This window comes from Tinamus guttatus, unplaced genomic scaffold, assembly GCF_059628265.1.
Source record: "Tinamus guttatus ecotype Peru unplaced genomic scaffold, ASM5962826v1 Tinamus_guttatus_pri_ptg000107l, whole genome shotgun sequence".
In the NCBI taxonomy this organism is placed as follows: Eukaryota; Metazoa; Chordata; class Aves; order Tinamiformes; family Tinamidae; genus Tinamus; species Tinamus guttatus.
Genome location: NW_028288641.1, coordinates 713,907 through 732,371, shown reverse-complemented (window position 1 = coordinate 732,371; position 18,465 = coordinate 713,907). Strand labels below are relative to the sequence as shown.

At 64.2% G+C, this 18,465-nt stretch overlaps 1 protein-coding gene across 1 annotated transcript; it reads left to right on the top strand.

Annotated features, from left to right (window-relative positions):
- The first annotated feature begins 867 nt into the window (after positions 1 to 867).
- Positions 868 to 12,361, top strand: CACNG3 (calcium voltage-gated channel auxiliary subunit gamma 3). Its single transcript, XM_088520986.1, has 4 exons — positions 868 to 1,168; positions 10,534 to 10,617; positions 11,288 to 11,428; positions 11,759 to 12,361. The coding sequence occupies exons 1-4, from the start codon at positions 958 to 960 to the stop codon at positions 12,268 to 12,270; spliced, it is 948 nt and encodes a 315-aa protein (XP_088377112.1). The 5' UTR covers positions 868 to 957; the 3' UTR covers positions 12,271 to 12,361.
- The last annotated feature ends 6,104 nt before the right edge of the window (positions 12,362 to 18,465 follow it).

The following is an 18,465-nucleotide window of genomic DNA, read 5'->3' as shown; positions in this document are numbered from 1 at the left end:
TATCCTGCTTCACCCCGCGATGCCGGGCGGGGGGCTCAGGGGCTCTCCCTGAAGTGAGCGGTACGTGCAGGCGGGGTGCACGTAGGTGCCATGCGTGTGCGCATGGGTGCAGGAGCGTGGGTGCATATAGGTGCACATGCATGTGTGTGAGCTTGTGCATGCAAGCCCTGCATGTGCCTGCACCGGGGCTGCTGCAGAGCTGCTGCTGCGGCCCCGGGGGGCGGGTGCAGGACCCCAGCACCGAGGCTGCCAGGGATGGGGCAGAACCAGCAGCCGGGCTGCCCCCGGCCGCGTCCCGGCGCCCCGGGAAGGGTGGGAGGGGGCTCCGGGCACCTCCAACCCCCCCAGACCGCTCCGCGATCCCCTCCGTGATGCGGTGCCCAGTGCCCGGTGCCTCGGCGCCTGCGCCCCCCGCCCGGCCCCAGGCTCCCCCCCCGCCCGGTGCCTGCCCCTCCATCCCATTCCCGGCCGATTCCCGGTTCCCGTTTCCCCGCACCCGGTTCCCGCTTCCCCCGCCCGCCGCCGCCCCCCCGCCCCGCGGTGCCGCCCTGCCCGCCGGGGCGGGGGGCGGTTTCTGCGCGGCCCCCCCCGCCGCCCGCGGCCGAGCCCGCCCCCGCCCCCCTCCCCCCCCTCCGCCGATGCCTTGGCCGGGCGGCGCGGGGGCTGCGCCGGGAGTCGCGAATCGGAGCCGCTCGGTGCCCGCTCCGCTCCCCGCTCCGCTCCGCTCCCGCTCCCCGCTCCGCTCCGCTCCCCGCTCCGCTTCCCGCTCCGCTCCCCGCTCCGCTCCCGCTCGCTCCGCGGGCCATGCTGGCCGGGCGCCCGCGGGCTGCGCGGCCCCGCGCGCCGCCGCCGCCGCCGCCGCGGGCCGCCGGGCCATGATGCGCGGGGCGCGGAGCGCGGAGCGCGGCGGCGGCGCCGGCCCTTCCCCTGCGAGCCGCCGCCGGGCCATGAAGCAGCATGAGGATGTGTGAGCGCGGCGCCCAGATGCTCGTCACCACGGTGGGAGCCTTCGCAGCCTTCAGCCTCATGACCATCGCCGTGGGCACCGACTACTGGCTCTACTCGCGCGGCGTGTGCAGGACTAAGTCCGCGAGCGACAACGACACGAGCCGCAAGAACGAGGAGGTGATGACCCACTCGGGGCTCTGGAGGACGTGCTGCCTCGAAGGTACCTGCGCGCGGCGGGACCCGGCCGCGCTCCTCGAACCGGCACCCGGGCAGCCCCCTCGGGTCCAGGCCGCGCCAGCCCCGCGGCAGCCCCGCACCGACCCCCGGCAGCCCCGCACCGACCCCCCGGCCTCGGGGGCGCCTCCCGCGGGCACCAACGGGCGCTGCTGCGAGGCGAGGGCGAAACTTTCCGGGCGGCTCCTCCGGGCAGAATGCGGGGGCGCTGGGGGCCCCGAGGATGCTCGGGAATCCGGGAGCACCGGGAGCTCGGGGGCTCGGGTGCTGTGGGGGCACTGGGGGCCCTCGGGGCGCTGGGGCTAGGGGCTTCTCGCGGTGCTTGTGGTGCCCATGAGGGCGGCCGCCCGGCCGTGGGTCTCTCCCTGCGGGCAGCCCCTCAGCGGGCAACGAGCTGCTCTGCCGACGTGGCCTTGGGGAGGGAGGGGGACACGGGGCAGGGGGGCACTCCGGGCCCCAGAGGATATTCCAGAGGGAGCAGCTCTCGGCCCCTGCACGAGCTGCTGCCGAATCCCCCGCAGGGTCTCTGCGGGCACCATGTTCCCGTCACGGGGACAGCCCAACTCGCCAGACCCAGCAGGCCCGTCCCCAGCGGCGCCGCGTTCCCCCTCCAAGCAGAAGCACAGGACAAGCTGTCCCACTGCTGCCACCCCCATCCCCACGCACACTCCTCCGCTCGGGCCACGCGCTCTGGGCGCCAAGGCGCTGCCCCCCTGCAGCCGAGCTGCGTGGGGACGGTCCCCCAGCGCCGCGGGACGCGCTCGCCCCAGTGAAAACAGGCTGCTCGTGTGGGCGCTCGGCCGGGGCTGGGAGGAGGTGGCCGGGGGCATCGCGGGGCTCCAACTTTTGCAACGAGCTGCAGCAGGTCCCAGCAGGGACCTCGTTAGGTGGCAGCTGCTAATGGCGCGGCTGGCCAGCCAGGAGGCCAAGGGGCCTCTCCCTCCATCACATCCCAAGTTCTCCATGAGTCACAGCCCTGGATGCAGAAATTCTCAGCCCTTCCCTGGTCTCCATCCGAAACCCAGCAGGTTCAGCAGGAGCTTCCTCACTGCTTTGGATCCTGCTCTAATAAATAACGGGGCGATCTGTCCCTGCTCTCGGGCGCAGGAGCAGCCGCCAGGGCTGGGAGCGATGGCATCACCGGAGGCATGAGTAATTCCCCAAATTCGTATTTGTGCTGGCTGTATTTTGTCCCCAGGCGAATGCTTTATGTGTCCCTGACGGCGATAAATCACCACTGTGGACGGAGCCAGCGAGGCGCCGGGCTCCCGGGTGAAGGGCTCAGTGGTGCAAGCTCGCAGGGGGTGGCATGGGGACAGGGATGGGGATGGGGGGGCCCAGCCGCCTGCTCTGTCCCTGTCCCGATGCCAAGGAAGTGATAACCAGGGCGCTGAACGTCCTGCCCGGGCCGAGGTTCGTTCGCACTGGGGCAGCCGGGTGCGGAGGAAGGGGCAGCGGGGGGGCAGCATGGCCCATGTTTCTCATGTGTCCCCTGCATCCAGCCTGGAAAGCGCTCGCACGCTGCACTGCGTTGCCGTGCACTGGAGCAGGGCAGCCAGCAGGTTCTCCCAGTGCAGGATGTGCACTTAGCACATGTCAGCGCGCTCTGAGTGCGGCGCAGTGCCCCAGCCTGTCCCCGGCCGGGCTTGGGCGCGTGTTGTGATGGAGAGTTTGGTGGCCGGTGTCTCCTGTGCGCGGCTGTGACCACGGCGGGCGCAGGGTGCGCAATGGGTTGGTGCTCACCAGGCGCGCGGTGTGCGTGGGAGCAGGAGCCCTCTGCACCTCGGACACGCAAGGATCGTCCGTGCTTCGTGCTGCAGCCCCAGGACTTCAATTACGGCTCATGCAGAGCACGGCTGCTCATAAGGGCTGGGCGCCTGACGCGCTCCTGCTCCTGCCCAGCACACACGGCCCGTCGCTGCGGCTCCGCATGCTGGGAACAGCTTTCCTCCTTGGCTCCAGCAGCAGCAGAGGGAGCAGAGTGAGGTGCTGGACTAGGGGAGCTGGAGCTGAGTGGCGGCTGCTCCGGCTCACAGTTTCTAGTGAGCAGAATCCTGCTTTTCATCCCGCAAGATCTATCATGCACCGTTAGGTTGAGTCTTGGCCTCCTGCTCTGCCACTTCCATCAGCAGCTCCTGATCCATGCTGCAAGTTACCGACCCCCACCGGGGGGGGGGTCCCATAAAAACAACCCCCCTGCGACACTGAGGTCTCCCCAGGCAGACGAGCTGGTTGCCCATTCCCTGCCGCCCCGGGCCAGCCTCGCAGAGCGTCGCCCGCCCCAAGCCCCGCTCGCCCCGGCCCTGAGCGCGGTGCCTTGGAGCCTGCGCCAGCCCCGTGCGCGCTGCCCGCCCGGCACCCCGCGTGCCCACGGGATCGCTCCGCTGCCCCTTGGGCACTGCCGGGGCGAGCAGCTTGGGGTCCCAGCAGCAGCTCCCCTGCAGCGCGCAGGGGCTGGTGGAGGGGACGTGCTGCGGGGCAGGGGCTCTGCTCTGCGCTCCCGTGTTTGTCACACGCGCTGCTTCCTCGCACGCTGCTTCCTCGCACGCTGCTTCCTCGCGCGCTGCCCATGTGCTCCGTGCAGGGCAGCACGTGAACCCGCTCCCGCTGTGGCCAATGCCATCACCCGCCTCCCTGCTCTGCTCCAGTTAAACACAGGGCTCTTTTACGCATCAGCTTCCCAGTCTTCCAGATCTCCTGTAATTCCAAGACTTATTAAAGATCCGTTGGGGATCCTGGGAGCCCTCCCCGGCACATTCCCGGGGGAAGCGCTGCAGTCCCCATACCGCGCTCGCAGCGACGAGCAGCTCTCGGGGCCCAGCTGCTGCCAGGGGCACAGGAGCCTCTTTGCTCCCGAGTGCAGAGCAGGGCTATCCAGTGAATAAAGAACCGGGCGTCATTTCTGCTCCGCACAGCTGGAGCCTTCCCCGCGCCACCAGCGTGTGCCACGCTCAGCGCTGCCTTCCCAACTGCTGGTTTCTGCTCCCCGAAGTCCTTTTTTGGGGGCATTTTAGTTGCTGTCCTTGCCTGCAGCCCTGGGCAGGCTCCAGCAGGGATGAGGATGTGGAGCAGGTGCTAATCCCATCCCTGGAGGAGCTGGGAGCCTGGCAGCCAGGGCCTGCTCTGCCCGCACCCAGGGCCCAGTGCCAGGAGCCAGAAAAACCCCGGAACGGGGCCATAGTCCCAGCCTGGGAGCAGCGGGAGCAGCCGTGCCTGGCGGGACAGCCGAGTGCCCTGGAGCTGCCGCTGCTCTCGGAGCCCCATCGGGCTGGATTCGGGATGCGTTTCCTCTCCTCCGCCAGGCAAGGGGACTATTCCAGTGCAGCTGCAGCTAACTGGGGCTAACGAAGGCAGTGCTGGGGCGCAGGAGGATGTGCCGGGCTCGGCTCTCCCTGCCTGGCTGCGGCCGCGCCGGCTCTTCCGCAGCCCCGGGGATGGTTTGGGCTGGTAACACCCTGGGGCTGGCTGCGATGCCGGGTGCCAGGAGGTGCCAGCCCTGCCGTGAGTCCCGTGCTCAGACGGGCTGCGCGGGGCCCTTCCCTGCGCGGGGCCCTTCCCTGCGCGGGGCCCTTCCCTGCGCGGCTGCTCCGCCAGGACGGTCCCTGCCCTGGGCTGCCCTCCCTGCCCACTCCGGCATCGCCAGCACGGCGCATTGGGGACCCGAGAAGGACCCTTCGTCACTGTGTTTCCCTGTGGACCATCTCCCCGTGGCCTCCACTGCTCCGGCCGGCAATCCTGCAGGGTCCCCCTGCGCCTCGCGGCCACCACGCAGCCCTGACCGCGCGCATCGCCCGGGCTCCGCGCGGTCCCTGGGGCCGCAGGCGTCTCCGAGCGGCCCCGCTGGAGTGGAGCGGAGGGGTCGCTCCTTTACGGAGCGCGTTTCCCACCCCGGTCTTGGGTGCAGGGCGGCCTCCCTCCCCGCCGGCCTCGCGGGCACCGCGCGCCCGGTGCGGCCCAGCAGGAAGGAGCCAGGACGCGCCGGCCTGCGGTGCCGCTCTCCGCGTGCCGTCAGCCCCAGGGCCTTCTGCGTCTTCCTTCTCCCCCTCCTTCGGATCTATATTCAGTCGCTGCCTCCCGCAAGGGAAGAGCTGAGTGGGAGTCGGGATTGTTCCAAAGCCGCAGAGTTTCTCCAGCAAAGCGTGTCCTGCGGCGGGGGGGCTGCGCGGGGCGCTCTGGGGGCACCGTGTCCCGGCCCCACGCGGGACATTGGGCACATCCTGCCCTCCTGACGCCGGCACCGCAGGGAGCAGCGCGGGGCTCGCGCTGCCCTCCCGGCAGCATCCCGCATCCCGGAGCCGCGTCCCGCCCCGGCGCAGATGGAGCCGAGGCGGCAGCTCCGCGGCCCGTGGGAGGAGGAGCAGGGGCGGCCCCCTGCCCACCCCGTCCCCACCGCCCCTCCCGGCGGGACGCAGCCCCCGGCTGAAAATATCAAATATTTATAGCGGTAGGGGGGGTGTGAGAAGGTTTTTTTTAAAAAAAAGCAGCAGCAGAAGAGGCAGGTGCCTGGGCGGCAGTCCGGCATTTGAACTTCAAATGCCACCTTCAAATGAGCAGCGCAGAGGAAAGGAAGAAGGAGGACTTTAATAGCTTTTTTTTTTTCCCTTTTTTTGGAAGGAAAACAGCCCTCTGCGCTTCCTCCTGGCCTCAGTGTGGTTTAAAGATTGACTGTGCGGCTGCAAAAACTATCGATGAACTGTAAACATGAAAAGATCGCCCTGCTCAGGGCCTGTCAAGAGCATTACGCCAGGAGGGCGCGCGCCTCCCCGCATGACTCACCGCGTCTTGAGCAAATGTGTTTATTTGTAAAGAGCCTCATTTCAGCAATAGTGACCTTTTTAGTGCCGCGCAGTAAGCTCTGAAATTCCAAATTGCCTTTTGGCAGCTCCCTGGCCAAACCCGGGCTAGTGCTGCACTTTCCAAGGAGCTTTATGGGTTTTGAGCCCCTGTGCTCCGTGCCGCGCGGCCGCCCGGGAAGCCGGTTCCTGCGTGTCCCTCGCGTGTCCCTCGGTGCTGCCGCGCGTGCTCCGGACCAGGCTGTGCCGAGACTCGCGGTGCTGCCACCCGGGGACCTGGGAATGTCCCCGGAGCCCTTGGAATGACTCTCTGTGTGGAGGCCGGGGAGCGCCCTGACCCCGCTGCGGCGCTCGAGGCTGCACGGAGCAGTGTCCCGGGATGCGATCCCGACTTGCTCCCGGCTCCGCTTGCTCCAGCTCCACCTGGCAGACCCGGGAGGCTCTTTGCACCCAGGCTGTGAACCCCCCCGTCTGGCGGTCCTTGTCCCTCTCTGCAGCATCTCCATCTTGTCACTGTCCTCAAGAACGTGCCGCGGCGTCTGCCACCAGCTGCAGCAGCTGCTTCTGCTCGGAGCAGGGAAAGAAGCAGGTTCTGGGTCCCGTCCTTGACTCTGTCCCCTCCGCCGGCTCCCGGTCCCCTGCACGGGCTCCTGGTCCCTTGCACAGGCTCCCGGTCCCTTGCACGGGCTCCCGCTGCGCTGGCTCCCAGCAAAGCCCTCGTCCCCGCGCGGCTCTCGGGCACGTCCCCGCGCTGACACCGGCGCTAATTGCTCGCCCGGCTCTTTTAGCAGCTCTCTAAGCTCTGGATGCGAATGTGCTGAATATGAGATGTCTCACTTGTAATAATAGTTATTTAGCATTCCTCTGTCTTGTGACTAATGCTTCTGCTGCCTTTATCTAGTAACAGGCTGTAGCGTCGCTGCTCGTTGTTGCTGCTCTCCCTAATGCACCCGGGTAGATGTTTTGATGGTTTCTCTGTTGTTTGTTTGCTCCCTTTATCCACGCGCCACAATTCCTAGGTGCTGATTTATATTCGGCGTTACAAACGGCTCCTTTCTTCCTCCTCTTGCATATTTGTATTTTTGCGGCTGTTTGCTTATTAGCCGGCTATTCCTCGGCTGCGAACGCCCAGCTCAGCTCGGCATTTTGAGACTTCTCGTAGAACAGCCTTAAACCATCCCCTCTTCCCAGCCACGCTTTGTGCTCAGACCCAGCTGCCTTGGAATCGTTTGCTGCTCCGTGCGCTGCCCTTTTCGAGCGGCGAGAAGGTTCCTTAGTGCCTGGGGCCTCCTCCTCAACCATAACGGCGCGGAGGGCCCTGCCCCAGGTGGCTCCGGCCTCCTGCTCATCATGACGAGTTTTCCAAGATTTTTCCCAACCCAGAGCTGTCCCGGACAGGCTGGATGAGGCAGCAGCAACAGGAGCTGCACTTAACCAATAGACACTTTGGAAGTGAAGCTTTGGGAAGCCACCAGGACTGGGACATTGTGGGGCTGCTTCCTGGGGGAGCTGGCAGGGAGCCGGGGGCAGGAGCAGCTCCCGTTGGGAGCCGGACAGATGTGCAGATCCCAGACAGATGTGCGGATCCCGGACAGATGTGCCCAGCCACGCTCAGGCTCTGCTCCTGCCCTGGTCAGCACTGACAGGCTCTGAGCAGGCAGCAAACCAAGGCCTTTTTTTTTTTTTTTTTTAATTGCCAGAATTGTATTAATTTAAAAGGATAAACTCCATCAGCAGGGCTCATTAATTTCTAGCATATGGCTTATTTACACGGATCCCGGCTGCTCCAGCACACGCTTTGCTGTAACTGGAATGTCAATTAAATTCTGAAATGAAAATCAATGTCTACTGGCTCCTAAAGATGGAATGTGAAGGGGCTTCCTCAGACCTGCCAGCGAGCTCGTGGGGTGGCAGGGCATTCCCGATCCCGTTCCCATTCCCATTTCCGGATGAACTCCTTGCATGCGGAAGGTTGTTGCAGGAGGAAACCCGGGCGAGCCCTGGAGCAGGCAGCACCCGTGCATTACCTGATTGCTCTGGCAATGAGAAAAACAAGGCTGAGCCCTTGGAAAAGAGTGCAAGAAATTACCCATCATTTTCAAACTTTTTTCCTTTCTCTATTATTCAGAATTGTTTTGCTTTTCTGAACTACCTTGTGTAGGTTGTATTAATCCCACAGATTCCAGAATGGGAGATGATGATTCACTGTCAAAATGTAGATTTTTTTTTCTTTTAGAAACGCTGAGGGAGTGAAGTTGCGGTGACACACGCGGAGCGCTGGCACCTCGCGGGCTGGAGCTGGCGGCGCTCCGAGCCCGGCAGCGCCCGGGGGGGCCCTGGCAGCCGCCTGGGATGAGGACCCTGATGTGAGGCTGATCCCCCTGGGATGATGCTGATATCCCCAGGGTGATGCTGATCCCCCTGGGATGGGGCTGATTCCCAGCAGGATGATGCTGATCCCCCGAGATGATGCTGATATCCCCAGGGTGATGCTGATTCCCTTGGGACGATGCTGATCCCTCTGGGATGATGCTGATCCCCCTTGGATGATGCTGATATCCCCAGGGTGATGCTGATCCCCTTGGGGCGATGCTGATCCCTCTGGGACGATGCTGATCCCCCTTGGATGATGCTGATATCCCCAGGGTGATGCTGATCCCCCTGGGATGAGGCTGATTCCCAGCAGGATGATGCTGGTCCCCCTGGGATGAGGCCGATCCCTTGGGGTGTTGCCGATTCCCGCCAGGACAATGCTGACGTCCCTGGGCAGATGCTGATGCCACCTCCAGGTGATGCTGATCCCCACATCGGGGCGATGCAGGTGGCCCTGGAGGTGACACATGGGCTGTGCCCTCCCCTGCACCGCCTGGCAGGGGAGCTTGCTGGTCTGCCCCAGCGTGTAGCTGTGTGCCCATGCAGCCCTGCATGCATGCACCCATGCAGATGTACATGCATGCAGCCATGCATGCGGGCAGCCATGCAGCCATGCATGCGTGCAGCCACCCACATGCGCAGCCATGCGCCCTGCAGTCTCGCTGCAGGGCCCTGCAGCCGCAGCTCGCTGGCGGAGCTCGCAGCCTGGGGAGGGAGAGGAGGGCGGATGAAGCTCGCTCCATCTCTGCAAGCATCTGGGAGGTGGGTGGAGGGTAAAAAAAGACAAGCCCTGAAGTTTTAGTTCCTGGGAGATATTTAGACATCCTGCTCCCTCAAGGCAGCTTGGTGCCCGGGCGTCGCTGGGGATGTGCTGCAGGCTGCGAGCCCTGGCGCTTCCCAGCTGAGCTTTAACCTTTCCAACTCTCACCGGAATCGCTCTGCGGAGCATTCGGAGCGGGAGGAGCTGCCGCTTCCTGCACGTGGCCCTGGCGCCGGGGACGTGCGGGGCTGGTGCTGCCGTGAGCAGGTAGCAGAGGAGCTCACCCCGCGCGGCAGCAAGCGCAGGACGCGGGTTTGGCCGCGCGTTGCAGCAGGGCGTCCCTTCCGTGGGCAGCGCAGGACGGTGCCGAGTCCCGTCCCGGGGGCATCGGCGCTGGCTCCCATCCCCAGCCTCGCCTGGCGCTCCGGGGTGGAACAAGAGCCCAGCACGCAGGGAAGCGCCGTGGAACCGCAGCCAGAGACCCCCGTCCTCGGACCGGGCCTTAGCGGGGACATTCCCAGCCCTGCCCCTGGTGCCAGCCCAAAACGGCCCAAGAGGAAATCACTGCCTTCGCATCACCCGCACAGGCCCCGCACAGGGGACTGGGGCCAACGGTGCAACGGGCACCAGCGCCCGGGCCTGGGGAGAGCTGCAGGCGGGAGCCGGGTGGCCGGGATGCTCCGGGCCGCATTTACGGGAGCTCCTGCAGTGCCGGGTCCCTTCGCAGTGATGGATGCCCCTGCAGTGCTGGGAGCTGCTGCGGTGCTGGGTCCCTTTGCAGTCATGGATGCCCCTGCAGTGCCGGGTCCTCGCGCGGTGCCGGGTCCCCGCAGCCCCTCGCGCGCCCCGTGGTGCTGCCGCTGCCACGTGCCCTGCGCCGCGGGGCCTCTCCGGAGCCCCGTGTCCGTCCGGGCGGTGGATGGGCAGTTACCTGGGCAGCTCCCAGCCCTCCCTGAACAGAAGGGAGCGAAAAACCTGCCATAAATATTGGTGTGCGAAGGAGGTGCCACGGGGCAGGGCTGGGACTCTACCTCCATCCCTGCATCCCTGCGTCCCTCCATGCCCATGTCCCCCTGTCTCTATGTCCGTCTCCCCAGAGGAGCAATGCCCACAAGGAAAGGAAGGTTGCATCCACCAAAACATATCCATGAGCACCGCTGTGCAGAGTCAGGAGGTTTATTATTATTATTATTATTATTATTATTATTATTATTATTATTATTATTATTATTATTATTATCTCTAATGCTTTCCTTGCTGTCTGGCTGCGCACAGGCAGTGCCAGCCCGGCTGCCGGGGCCGGCGGATGAGCGGGGTCGTGGGGAGGATCCGCAGCCGTCGCTGCTGCCGCTGCCCCGCGCTCTCGGCCCCGCGCGCTCCCGTCCCCGCCCAGCGCGGCCCACGCGGCCCCTCGTGTCTCCGCAGGGACCTTCCGCGGCGTGTGCAAGAAGATCGACCACTTCCCCGAGGACGCGGACTACGAGCAGGACGCGGCCGAGTACCTGCTGCGTAAGTGCGCCCGCGTCCCGCGTCCCGCGCCTGCAGCCGGCCGCTCGCAGCCCGGGAGAACGGGATGCGGCGCAGGCAGCAGTGCCCGGGGTGGTTTCCCACGCCTTGCCATGCCTCTGGCTGCAAATCCGGATTTGCTGCACTAATCCCCCCTTTCGGAGGCACCCAAACTGCTGCTGGGGACGGGACGTGTCCCTGTGCCCGGGCTGGTCAGGACACAATGACAGAGCCCCCGTCCCCGGGCTCATCTGCAGGAACGTCCCTGAGTCCCTGCAGGAAGCAAGTTAGAAAAGGGAAGAACCTCCAAACGGGCCGATCTGCACGTTCTTTTGACACAGACACAGTAGTGTGGGCCCTGCGTTGGGGGCTCAGCGTGGGGTCCACATTAGGGGGCTCAGCGTGGGGTCCACATTAGGTGGCTCAGCATGGGGTCCCTGTTAGTGGGCTCAGCGTGGGCTCTGCATCGGGGGCTCAGCATGGGGTCCACATTAGGGGGCTCAGCATGGGGTCCCTGTTAAGGGCTCGGTGTTGCGCTGGCACCTACGAGCGCACGGATGCCAGGAGGGGCGGGCGATGGGGCTCGGGAAGGAGCAGACAACAGGGCCCAGCGCTGGGGCCGGTTCCTTGGGCCCGGCGGGGCACTGAGCCCCGCTGGCCGCTCGCTCCGCAGGCGCAGTGCGAGCCTCCAGCATCTTCCCCATCCTCAGCGTGGGCCTGCTCTTCTTCGGGGGCCTCTGCGTGGCGGCCAGCGAGTTCTACAAGAGCAAGCACAACGTCATCCTGAGCGCCGGCATCTTCTTCGTGTCCGCAGGTGGGTGCGGGAACGGGGAGCCTGCGGGGACGGGGAAGAGGAAGGGAAGGGGAAGAGGAAGAGGAAGGGGAAGGTACAGCAAGGCCAGTCCCTCTGGCACTGCAGAGGGAGCTGAGGAGGAGGCAGCAGCTGGAGCTGAACTGATTCCCTGGGGAATCACGAAAGCTTCAGTGCCAGCTCCACTCCCGGTGCTGGAGCATCCTCCCAGGGATGCTCCAGGCCTGCTGGACACTCAGGGAGATGGAGCCTTTGCGGAGCAAATCTCCCGAAACGGCGCTTCCCGGGATGTGAGCGGAGGCCACGGTGCCATGAGCCTCCGTCTCTCGCCAGGTCTCAGCAACATCATCGGCATCATCGTCTACATCTCGGCAAACGCTGGGGACCCAGGACAGAGTGACTCCAAGAAGAGCTACTCCTACGGCTGGTCCTTCTACTTCGGCGCCCTGTCCTTCATCATCGCCGAGATGGTGGGCGTCATCGCCGTGCACATGTACATCGAGAAGCACCGGCAGCTCCGCGCCCGGTCCCACGCGGAGCTGCTCAAGAGGTCGGCGTTCACGCGCCTGCCCCCGTACCGGTACCGCTTCCGCCGGCGCTCCAGCTCCCGCTCCACCGAGCCGCGCTCCCGGGACATGTCGCCCGTGAGCAAAGCGTTCAGCACCATCCCGTCCACCGACATCTCCATGTTCACCCTGTCCAGGGACCCCTCCAAGGTCACCATGGGGACGCTGCTCAACTCGGAGCGGGACCACAGTTTTTTACAGGTCCACAACTCCATCCCCAAAGAGTTCAAGGAGTCTTTGCACAACAACCCGGCCAACAGACGAACGACGCCGGTGTGAGCGGGGCCGCGGGCAGCGCTCCGTGCCGGGCTGCATGACGTGCTCCTCGTGACGGTGTAACCAGTGAGACCCGCTGCTACGGACAACCCTGAGGCTCCCCGCCCCGGGCGGCCGGTTTTCCTCCAGGAATGGCGCTTCCCGCTCCCTCTCCCGCTCTGGGGGATGGCGGAACCACATGGGGACTCTTGAGGATGCCCGGCTCGCCAAGGCCACCGCCATCCGCGTTGCTCGCAGCCGTGGTGCCACCTTAGCCGTGTCCCATGGAGCCGTGTCCCGTGGTGCCCATCCGGCTCCGTGGAGAAGCACCGGACAGGCCGCAAGCGCTCGGGGAGAGCTGGGGCTGGGTTTCTCTCTGGCATTTCGTGCATGCATTAAATAGCTTGGAATTCAATTTTGTCATGTTGGGTTGGAAGAAACACCCCCTTTGCCTTGTCCTGGGCTCCTGAAAGGGCTCCTTTCTTCCCTGCCTTCCTCCCTTCTTTCTTTCCTCCTCTTGGTGCACTCAGACCATGGCAGGACTCAGGAGCAGAATTCCTCCAGTGACTGGTAGCCATTAGCCGGTATCTAATTAACTCCCGCCGTCGCAGGAAGATGAGGTAATTCCCGAAGCGGAGCCGGCCGCGCGGTGACCGGGCGCTGCTGCGGAGCAGCCGGGAGCGGCGCCGGTGCGCGGTGCCGTAATGGAACATGACCGGGAGATTAATGAGCGAAACACCAATAAAAACGTCCAGTTTGGCAAGCGCTGCTGGCTGCGGCCGCGGGGCCCGCGCGCTGCGGGGAGGTCGGGCAGCGCCGCCGCGCGGGGCTGCGACGGGGCCACCGGGGGGACCCTTTTCCATCCCAGAGCGGGGTGCAAAGAGCTGCTTGTGGCCGGGACGTCCCCAGTGTCCCCATGTAGAGGGGATGCCGCGCTCGGAGCCTAGCACTTATCCTGGACACCGGCGCTGGCGGGGCCGTGCCGGCCCTGGCGATGTGACAGCCATCGGAGCCGTGGGCCAGCGGGAAGGGGTTTGGTCTCTAAACGTCACCGCGTGTGCGCGCAGCGGGGACTTGGCTCCGAGCGCGGAGCCGCCGCGTCGCGCTGCGGCGGGCGAGCAAGCGAGCAAGCGCGAGGCAGCGGCCGAGCAGCCGGGCCCGCAGCCTCGTGTGTCACTTAATGCGGACTGGGTTTAGCTGCCGACAAGGGGCCAGATCCCCCCAGGCCCGGGGCTGCGGCCGGGCCAGCACCAGCCACCGGGGCCAGCACCGGGCACCTGGGGCCAGCGCCGGGCACCTGGGGCTGGCAACGCTCTCCCGAGCTCCTGCTCTTGGTAAATGGGAACACCTGGTGCTGCTTGGCTGGTGATAAATATCCCATTCTGGGGAGCTCCTAGCTCTTTCCAAGAATAGGGGCTGTTTGCTGCTGGTCCCAGCTCCCTGGGAGCGCAGCAGAGCCCTGCGGCACATCCCACATGGATCTGCTCCCGCGTGCGTCTCGGCTCCCACCCGCTCCCGGAGGCTGCTCCGGGGCTGGAGCAGCAGCTCTGCCCCCACGTAAGGGCCTGCCTTTTCTCATGGTGCTTCTCCCCAGGGCGCCCTGGCCAGGGTGACAGACCTGCACCCAGGGGGATCCCGGGGCGCCTGCCCTGGCTCGGGCTGCGGGGCTTGTGGCCAAGAGCCCCGGAGCGGCTCAGCCGATGGGGAGACGTTGCCACCGCGGCAGAGCGACGTGGGAAGGGGCTTGAGGCTGTGCATGGATCCCTCGTCTTCATTACGGTTTATTTGCTACTCTTGCAGAGGGCTTTTGTAGAGGAAGACTTATTCAGATGCTAATTGGGCCTCTTAATTGCAGTAGCTGCTGATTGCATGTATTAAAAACAGTTGAAGAGGGGCAGCATTCCCGTCTTGGGGGACGCATGGAAACAAAGCGGGAGCCTTGCTGTGCCCGGCACGAGTGGTGGCTCTGAGCTCACCTGGAGCTCAGTCCCTGTCCCCTGTCCTTCCTTGTAGGGCTGCTCTGTTAATGCATTAGTGCCCTGATAATATTAATGCATTAATGGATCCCGGAGGGTTTGCTGGAGCTGTGGCTGCGAGTGGGAGGTCGATTGGGTAGAAATGCACTAGCAGAGGTCGTGCTCAGGACAGCTGGTCCCTATGCAAGGCCGGTGACCTTCCCTCTAAGTGGCATTGACGGATTGACTTGATAAAGCACAGATTAGGGTATCCCTGAGTGCTGAGAAGCTGCAGGAGATGTCCCGGGAGGGAGGGAGGTGCTGCTGGAGCCGGGTGCATTGCAGCATCGCCCTCCAGGGCCTTTGGGTACCCGGTCTGTGCACAGCATCCCCTTCTGCCCCCCTTTAACCAAGTCACTCAGGGTGTAAAGCATCTCCCAACTGGAAAACCCGGGGACAGAGAAGGGGGTGTCGGTGACGCTGCACGCGGAGCGGCAGTGATGGACGGTGACACCGGGCGGCTGCGGGAGCCGGTGCTGCAGTGGGTCCGTGGCGGCCCCGGCACCAGGGAGGCGCCTGGTGCCCCGCGCCAGCCCCGGCTCTGCCTGCGGCAGCGGCCGCTGATTTACGGTGTTTACCGCCCCGCGTAATGTCTCCTTTGCGCCAGCGTCCTCCGCCTGCAGGAGAAAATCGATACCCCGGCTAAATCCAGCGGCTCCGATATTTCTCAGAGAAGTGCAAATCGATACGGCTTTCTTAACAGGTTTAATTTCGATACCCGAAAGCGCCCGTTCGGCCCATTTTCCGACCTTTCCCTCCTCCAGGGAGGAAGATTAAACAGATTTGTTTCAATCCAAGGAACTGAGCTGGCAAATGCCCCTTGGTTTTTCTGTGCTGGACGTGGCTGCAAGATCCCATAGCACGTGGGACCCGCACAGCTCGTGGCACCGTGTCCAGAGCTTTGGAAGCACCCGGGAAGCTGGGAGCAGCTGGAAGCGGGTCCATGTCCCGAGTCGCCTCTGGATGCCCCTTCCCACTCCAGGACCTGATGCGCGGGCGAGCCCTGCTCCGGAGCAGTCCGAGTTAAGGGCGCTGCGCCGCTCGTAGCGGGGCTGTGTCCACCCGTGGGTGCCTCGGTGCAGCCCTAGATCATCGCAAATAGCGCGCAGAGGCGCCGCGTGCCCTGGCTGCACCTGAGCAGGCGCCGGGGATAACGCGACCGCTGCCCTTGGGCCGGTCCCGCCGGGCTGGATCAAATGGAGCCCATCACTGCAGCGACGCCACCAAAGCAAACGTGTCCGCTAAGGTCAGCGCCTGTTATTTCAATGTCAAATATAATAGCAGCTGTTGCCATGGGTTACTCGCATCTCATCGCGTATAAGCGAGCGATCTGCATGGCGAGCGGCCGGGATCGCAGGGAGCTGCTCCGGGGGCTTTTCCTGCAGCCGCCAGCCCTTGTTGTTGCTGCGCACTGTGGGCTGCGCCAGTCCCAGCTCTTTACAGCTGGGGTTTTGGTTTAATTGCTGCGATGGAGCAAAGCCGGGGCTGCCCAAGCTGGGGCCAGCGCAGAGCCCTGCAGGGCAGCGCTCAGCAGGGCGCACTCGGAGGGTCATTTTCCTTCCAGCCCCTCTCCAAGCTGGAGCCAGGAAGGTGCCGCGGCCTCCCTGGGGGTTGCTCCCTGCGTGGTGCCTCCATGGGCAGCCCGCTCCGTGTCCTTTGCTCATTCCAGCTCCGGTTCGCTGCTCAGTGCCCTCGGGAACGGCTCCTGCCAGCCGTGGTGGCCGGTGGATTGTGGAGTGTTTGTTGGGCACCGTGTGGGCAGGAGCGGCCCGAGGGCAGCGGCGCCTCCTCCCCAGGACCCGGCTCTTCCCTTCCTTCCCCGTTGCAGAGCACATGGAGCCCACGCTCCCGCCTGCTCCGCTCGTGCCCGAGCTCACACGGGTTCCCATTCACCGAGTGAAGGTCCCCGCTCCATGTCCCCTTCCTTTGTGCCAGCCCCACCTTCCTGCTCTGCTTTTATCCATTTTCAGCGTTTTTTGTGCTCTGATTAAACTTCCTCTCCATCCTCTGGTTTCCTTAGCGACCCTCTCCGCGCCGGCTGCATTAGCATTCCCAGCATCGCCGTCTCCTGCGGCTCGGGAGGCCGGAGCGCGTTGCGGCGCAGGCTGCCGCTCGTTCCGCGCCGCTTCCTGACCTTTCCTGCATCCTCCGGCTCCCACCTGGGAGAAACGCGACGTTCCCACAGCCGGTGGCTCCGGTGCCCCCGGCTCCCGCGTGGCGGCTCCTCCTCGCACCATCCTCCCGGCGCTCCGGAGCCACCGCACAACATTCCCCTCTATCTTCCTCTTCCATCTCTTTGGTGCTCTAAAGTTTCTGTTTTCTTTAACAACACACAGGTCCTTTGGAAACTGCAAGGAGTAGCATTAAGAAGCAACTTGGTAAGTTTATTTTGATGAAATACAATAATTATCATGCTTAGCAGCTGTTGCTATTTAAAATAAGAAAAAACAGGGCTTGCATTGAAAATGTTTTGTAAACCATGTGCACCAACAATCTGTTCCAATGAAACCAGCCATTATGGAAACCGCATAATAGCGGGAGCTCATTATGGAAAGTTAAATTGCAAATCATATTTTGTTTCAAATGAGCTAGATGAATGCATAATTTGCCTCAAAGAAGAGTTTAGGAGCCCTGTGTCGCTGCCAGCGCTGAGGCTCGGGGGCTGCAGCTGCGGATTGTCCGTGTCAGCCCAGGAAGTTCGGGATTCAAAGGAGCCTTGGAGAGGGGGAAGCAAGAGGAGGGCGGGCGGTTGCGGCTGCGGCGCGAAGCGCTCACAAGCGCTCCGTGACTTTCCTAAATGGAGCTGCAGAGCTGGAGCGCTCGGCTTTGCTGGCAGATGGGCCCGGAAGAGCCGGGTGCCTGGGAAAAGGTGTCGGGAAGCGGCTGTGGATGCTGCAGCGGAGCCAAATCCTGCACTTCGCTGGTGCAAAGCCCAGCATGGTGCCCATGCGTTGGGAGCAGGGAGGAACCTCCTGCCTTGGGAAACCACGGCTGTGCCCGCAGCACCCAGCCCCTATCCAGGTGCGATTTGGGAACGTGGAAGCCGCTCTTGGCCTTTCAGCACTGCCTTTGTCCTCTATAATCCTGGGGCTGCTGGTAGACCCAGGAAAAATGCAACCGAGCTCTGTTTGGCCTTATGGGCTTCACCAAGTCAAAGCAATAGTTGATACTCCAGGGCCCATGGAGCCTGGTGGGGTCCCGCTGTGACCAGCAGCTCCGGCAGGTCCCGGTGCCGTGGGGGCTGCAGGAGAAGGAAGGGCAGGAGAGGGCGGTGGGTGGACCTGGTGGGAGAGCAGGAGCAGGACGAGCTGGGCACGGAGCCTCCACTGCGTTAGACCCGCACAGCCTGTGTCCAGCCCGGGAACCCAGCAGCAAACCGGCTAAAGTGATTGAAAAGGCTAAAAATACTCGACAGCCACAAATGGCAAATGCTTAGAACTGCAGGCTGTCTTTTAAGGCACTTGTTGTGTTTCACTTTAATGCAGGGCTCTCTTCCCCAGGCAGTCTGAGGGGAGGACCGGGAAGCCCAAGGCAGATGCTATTTCCACCATGTATCCACAGGGTGCAGGACGGAGCCCAGGAGCAGCGCGGAGCTGCCGTGTGCTCCGGCCGTGCATCCTGCAGAGCTGCCGTGTGCTCCGGCCGTGCTTCCCGGGATGCTGCTGTGTGCTCCGGCTGTGCTTCCCGGGGAGCAGCGGCTCTGCCGGGGGTTCAGCTGCTGCCAGGCACCACGGAACATGTGAGGGGGATCCCAGTGGGCTCCTCTGGAGGCAGCAGCAGCCTCTCCATGCAGCTCTGCGTCCTCAGGGCTCTGCGGCTCCAGCTCCTCCAGGTGCTGCAAGGCCCCTTGCTCCCCAGCCTGCCCCTTTGCAGGGTTTTATCCTCCAACAGCCTGGCGAAATGTTCCTGGTTGCACAAAGCTCTCATTCTTCATCAATGCTGAACCAGGAGCTTCTGGAGCTGCCAGAGCTCCAGGAAAGATGGATCCCAGGCACACGTTGGGAAGCTCACTGGGATATGCAGGTCAGGATCTGCCCTGGTGTCCTGGGCCATCCTGGGCCGTGTTTGTCCTGCAGCACAGTGGAAGGAGGGTCCCTCTGCCACCAGCCTCGCTGGGGCAGCTTCATGTGCTGGGACAAGGGACCGGGAGCCTGTCCAGGCACCCAAGCGCAGCCCTGGCCGCGCGCTCGTCGCTGCCCTTTGG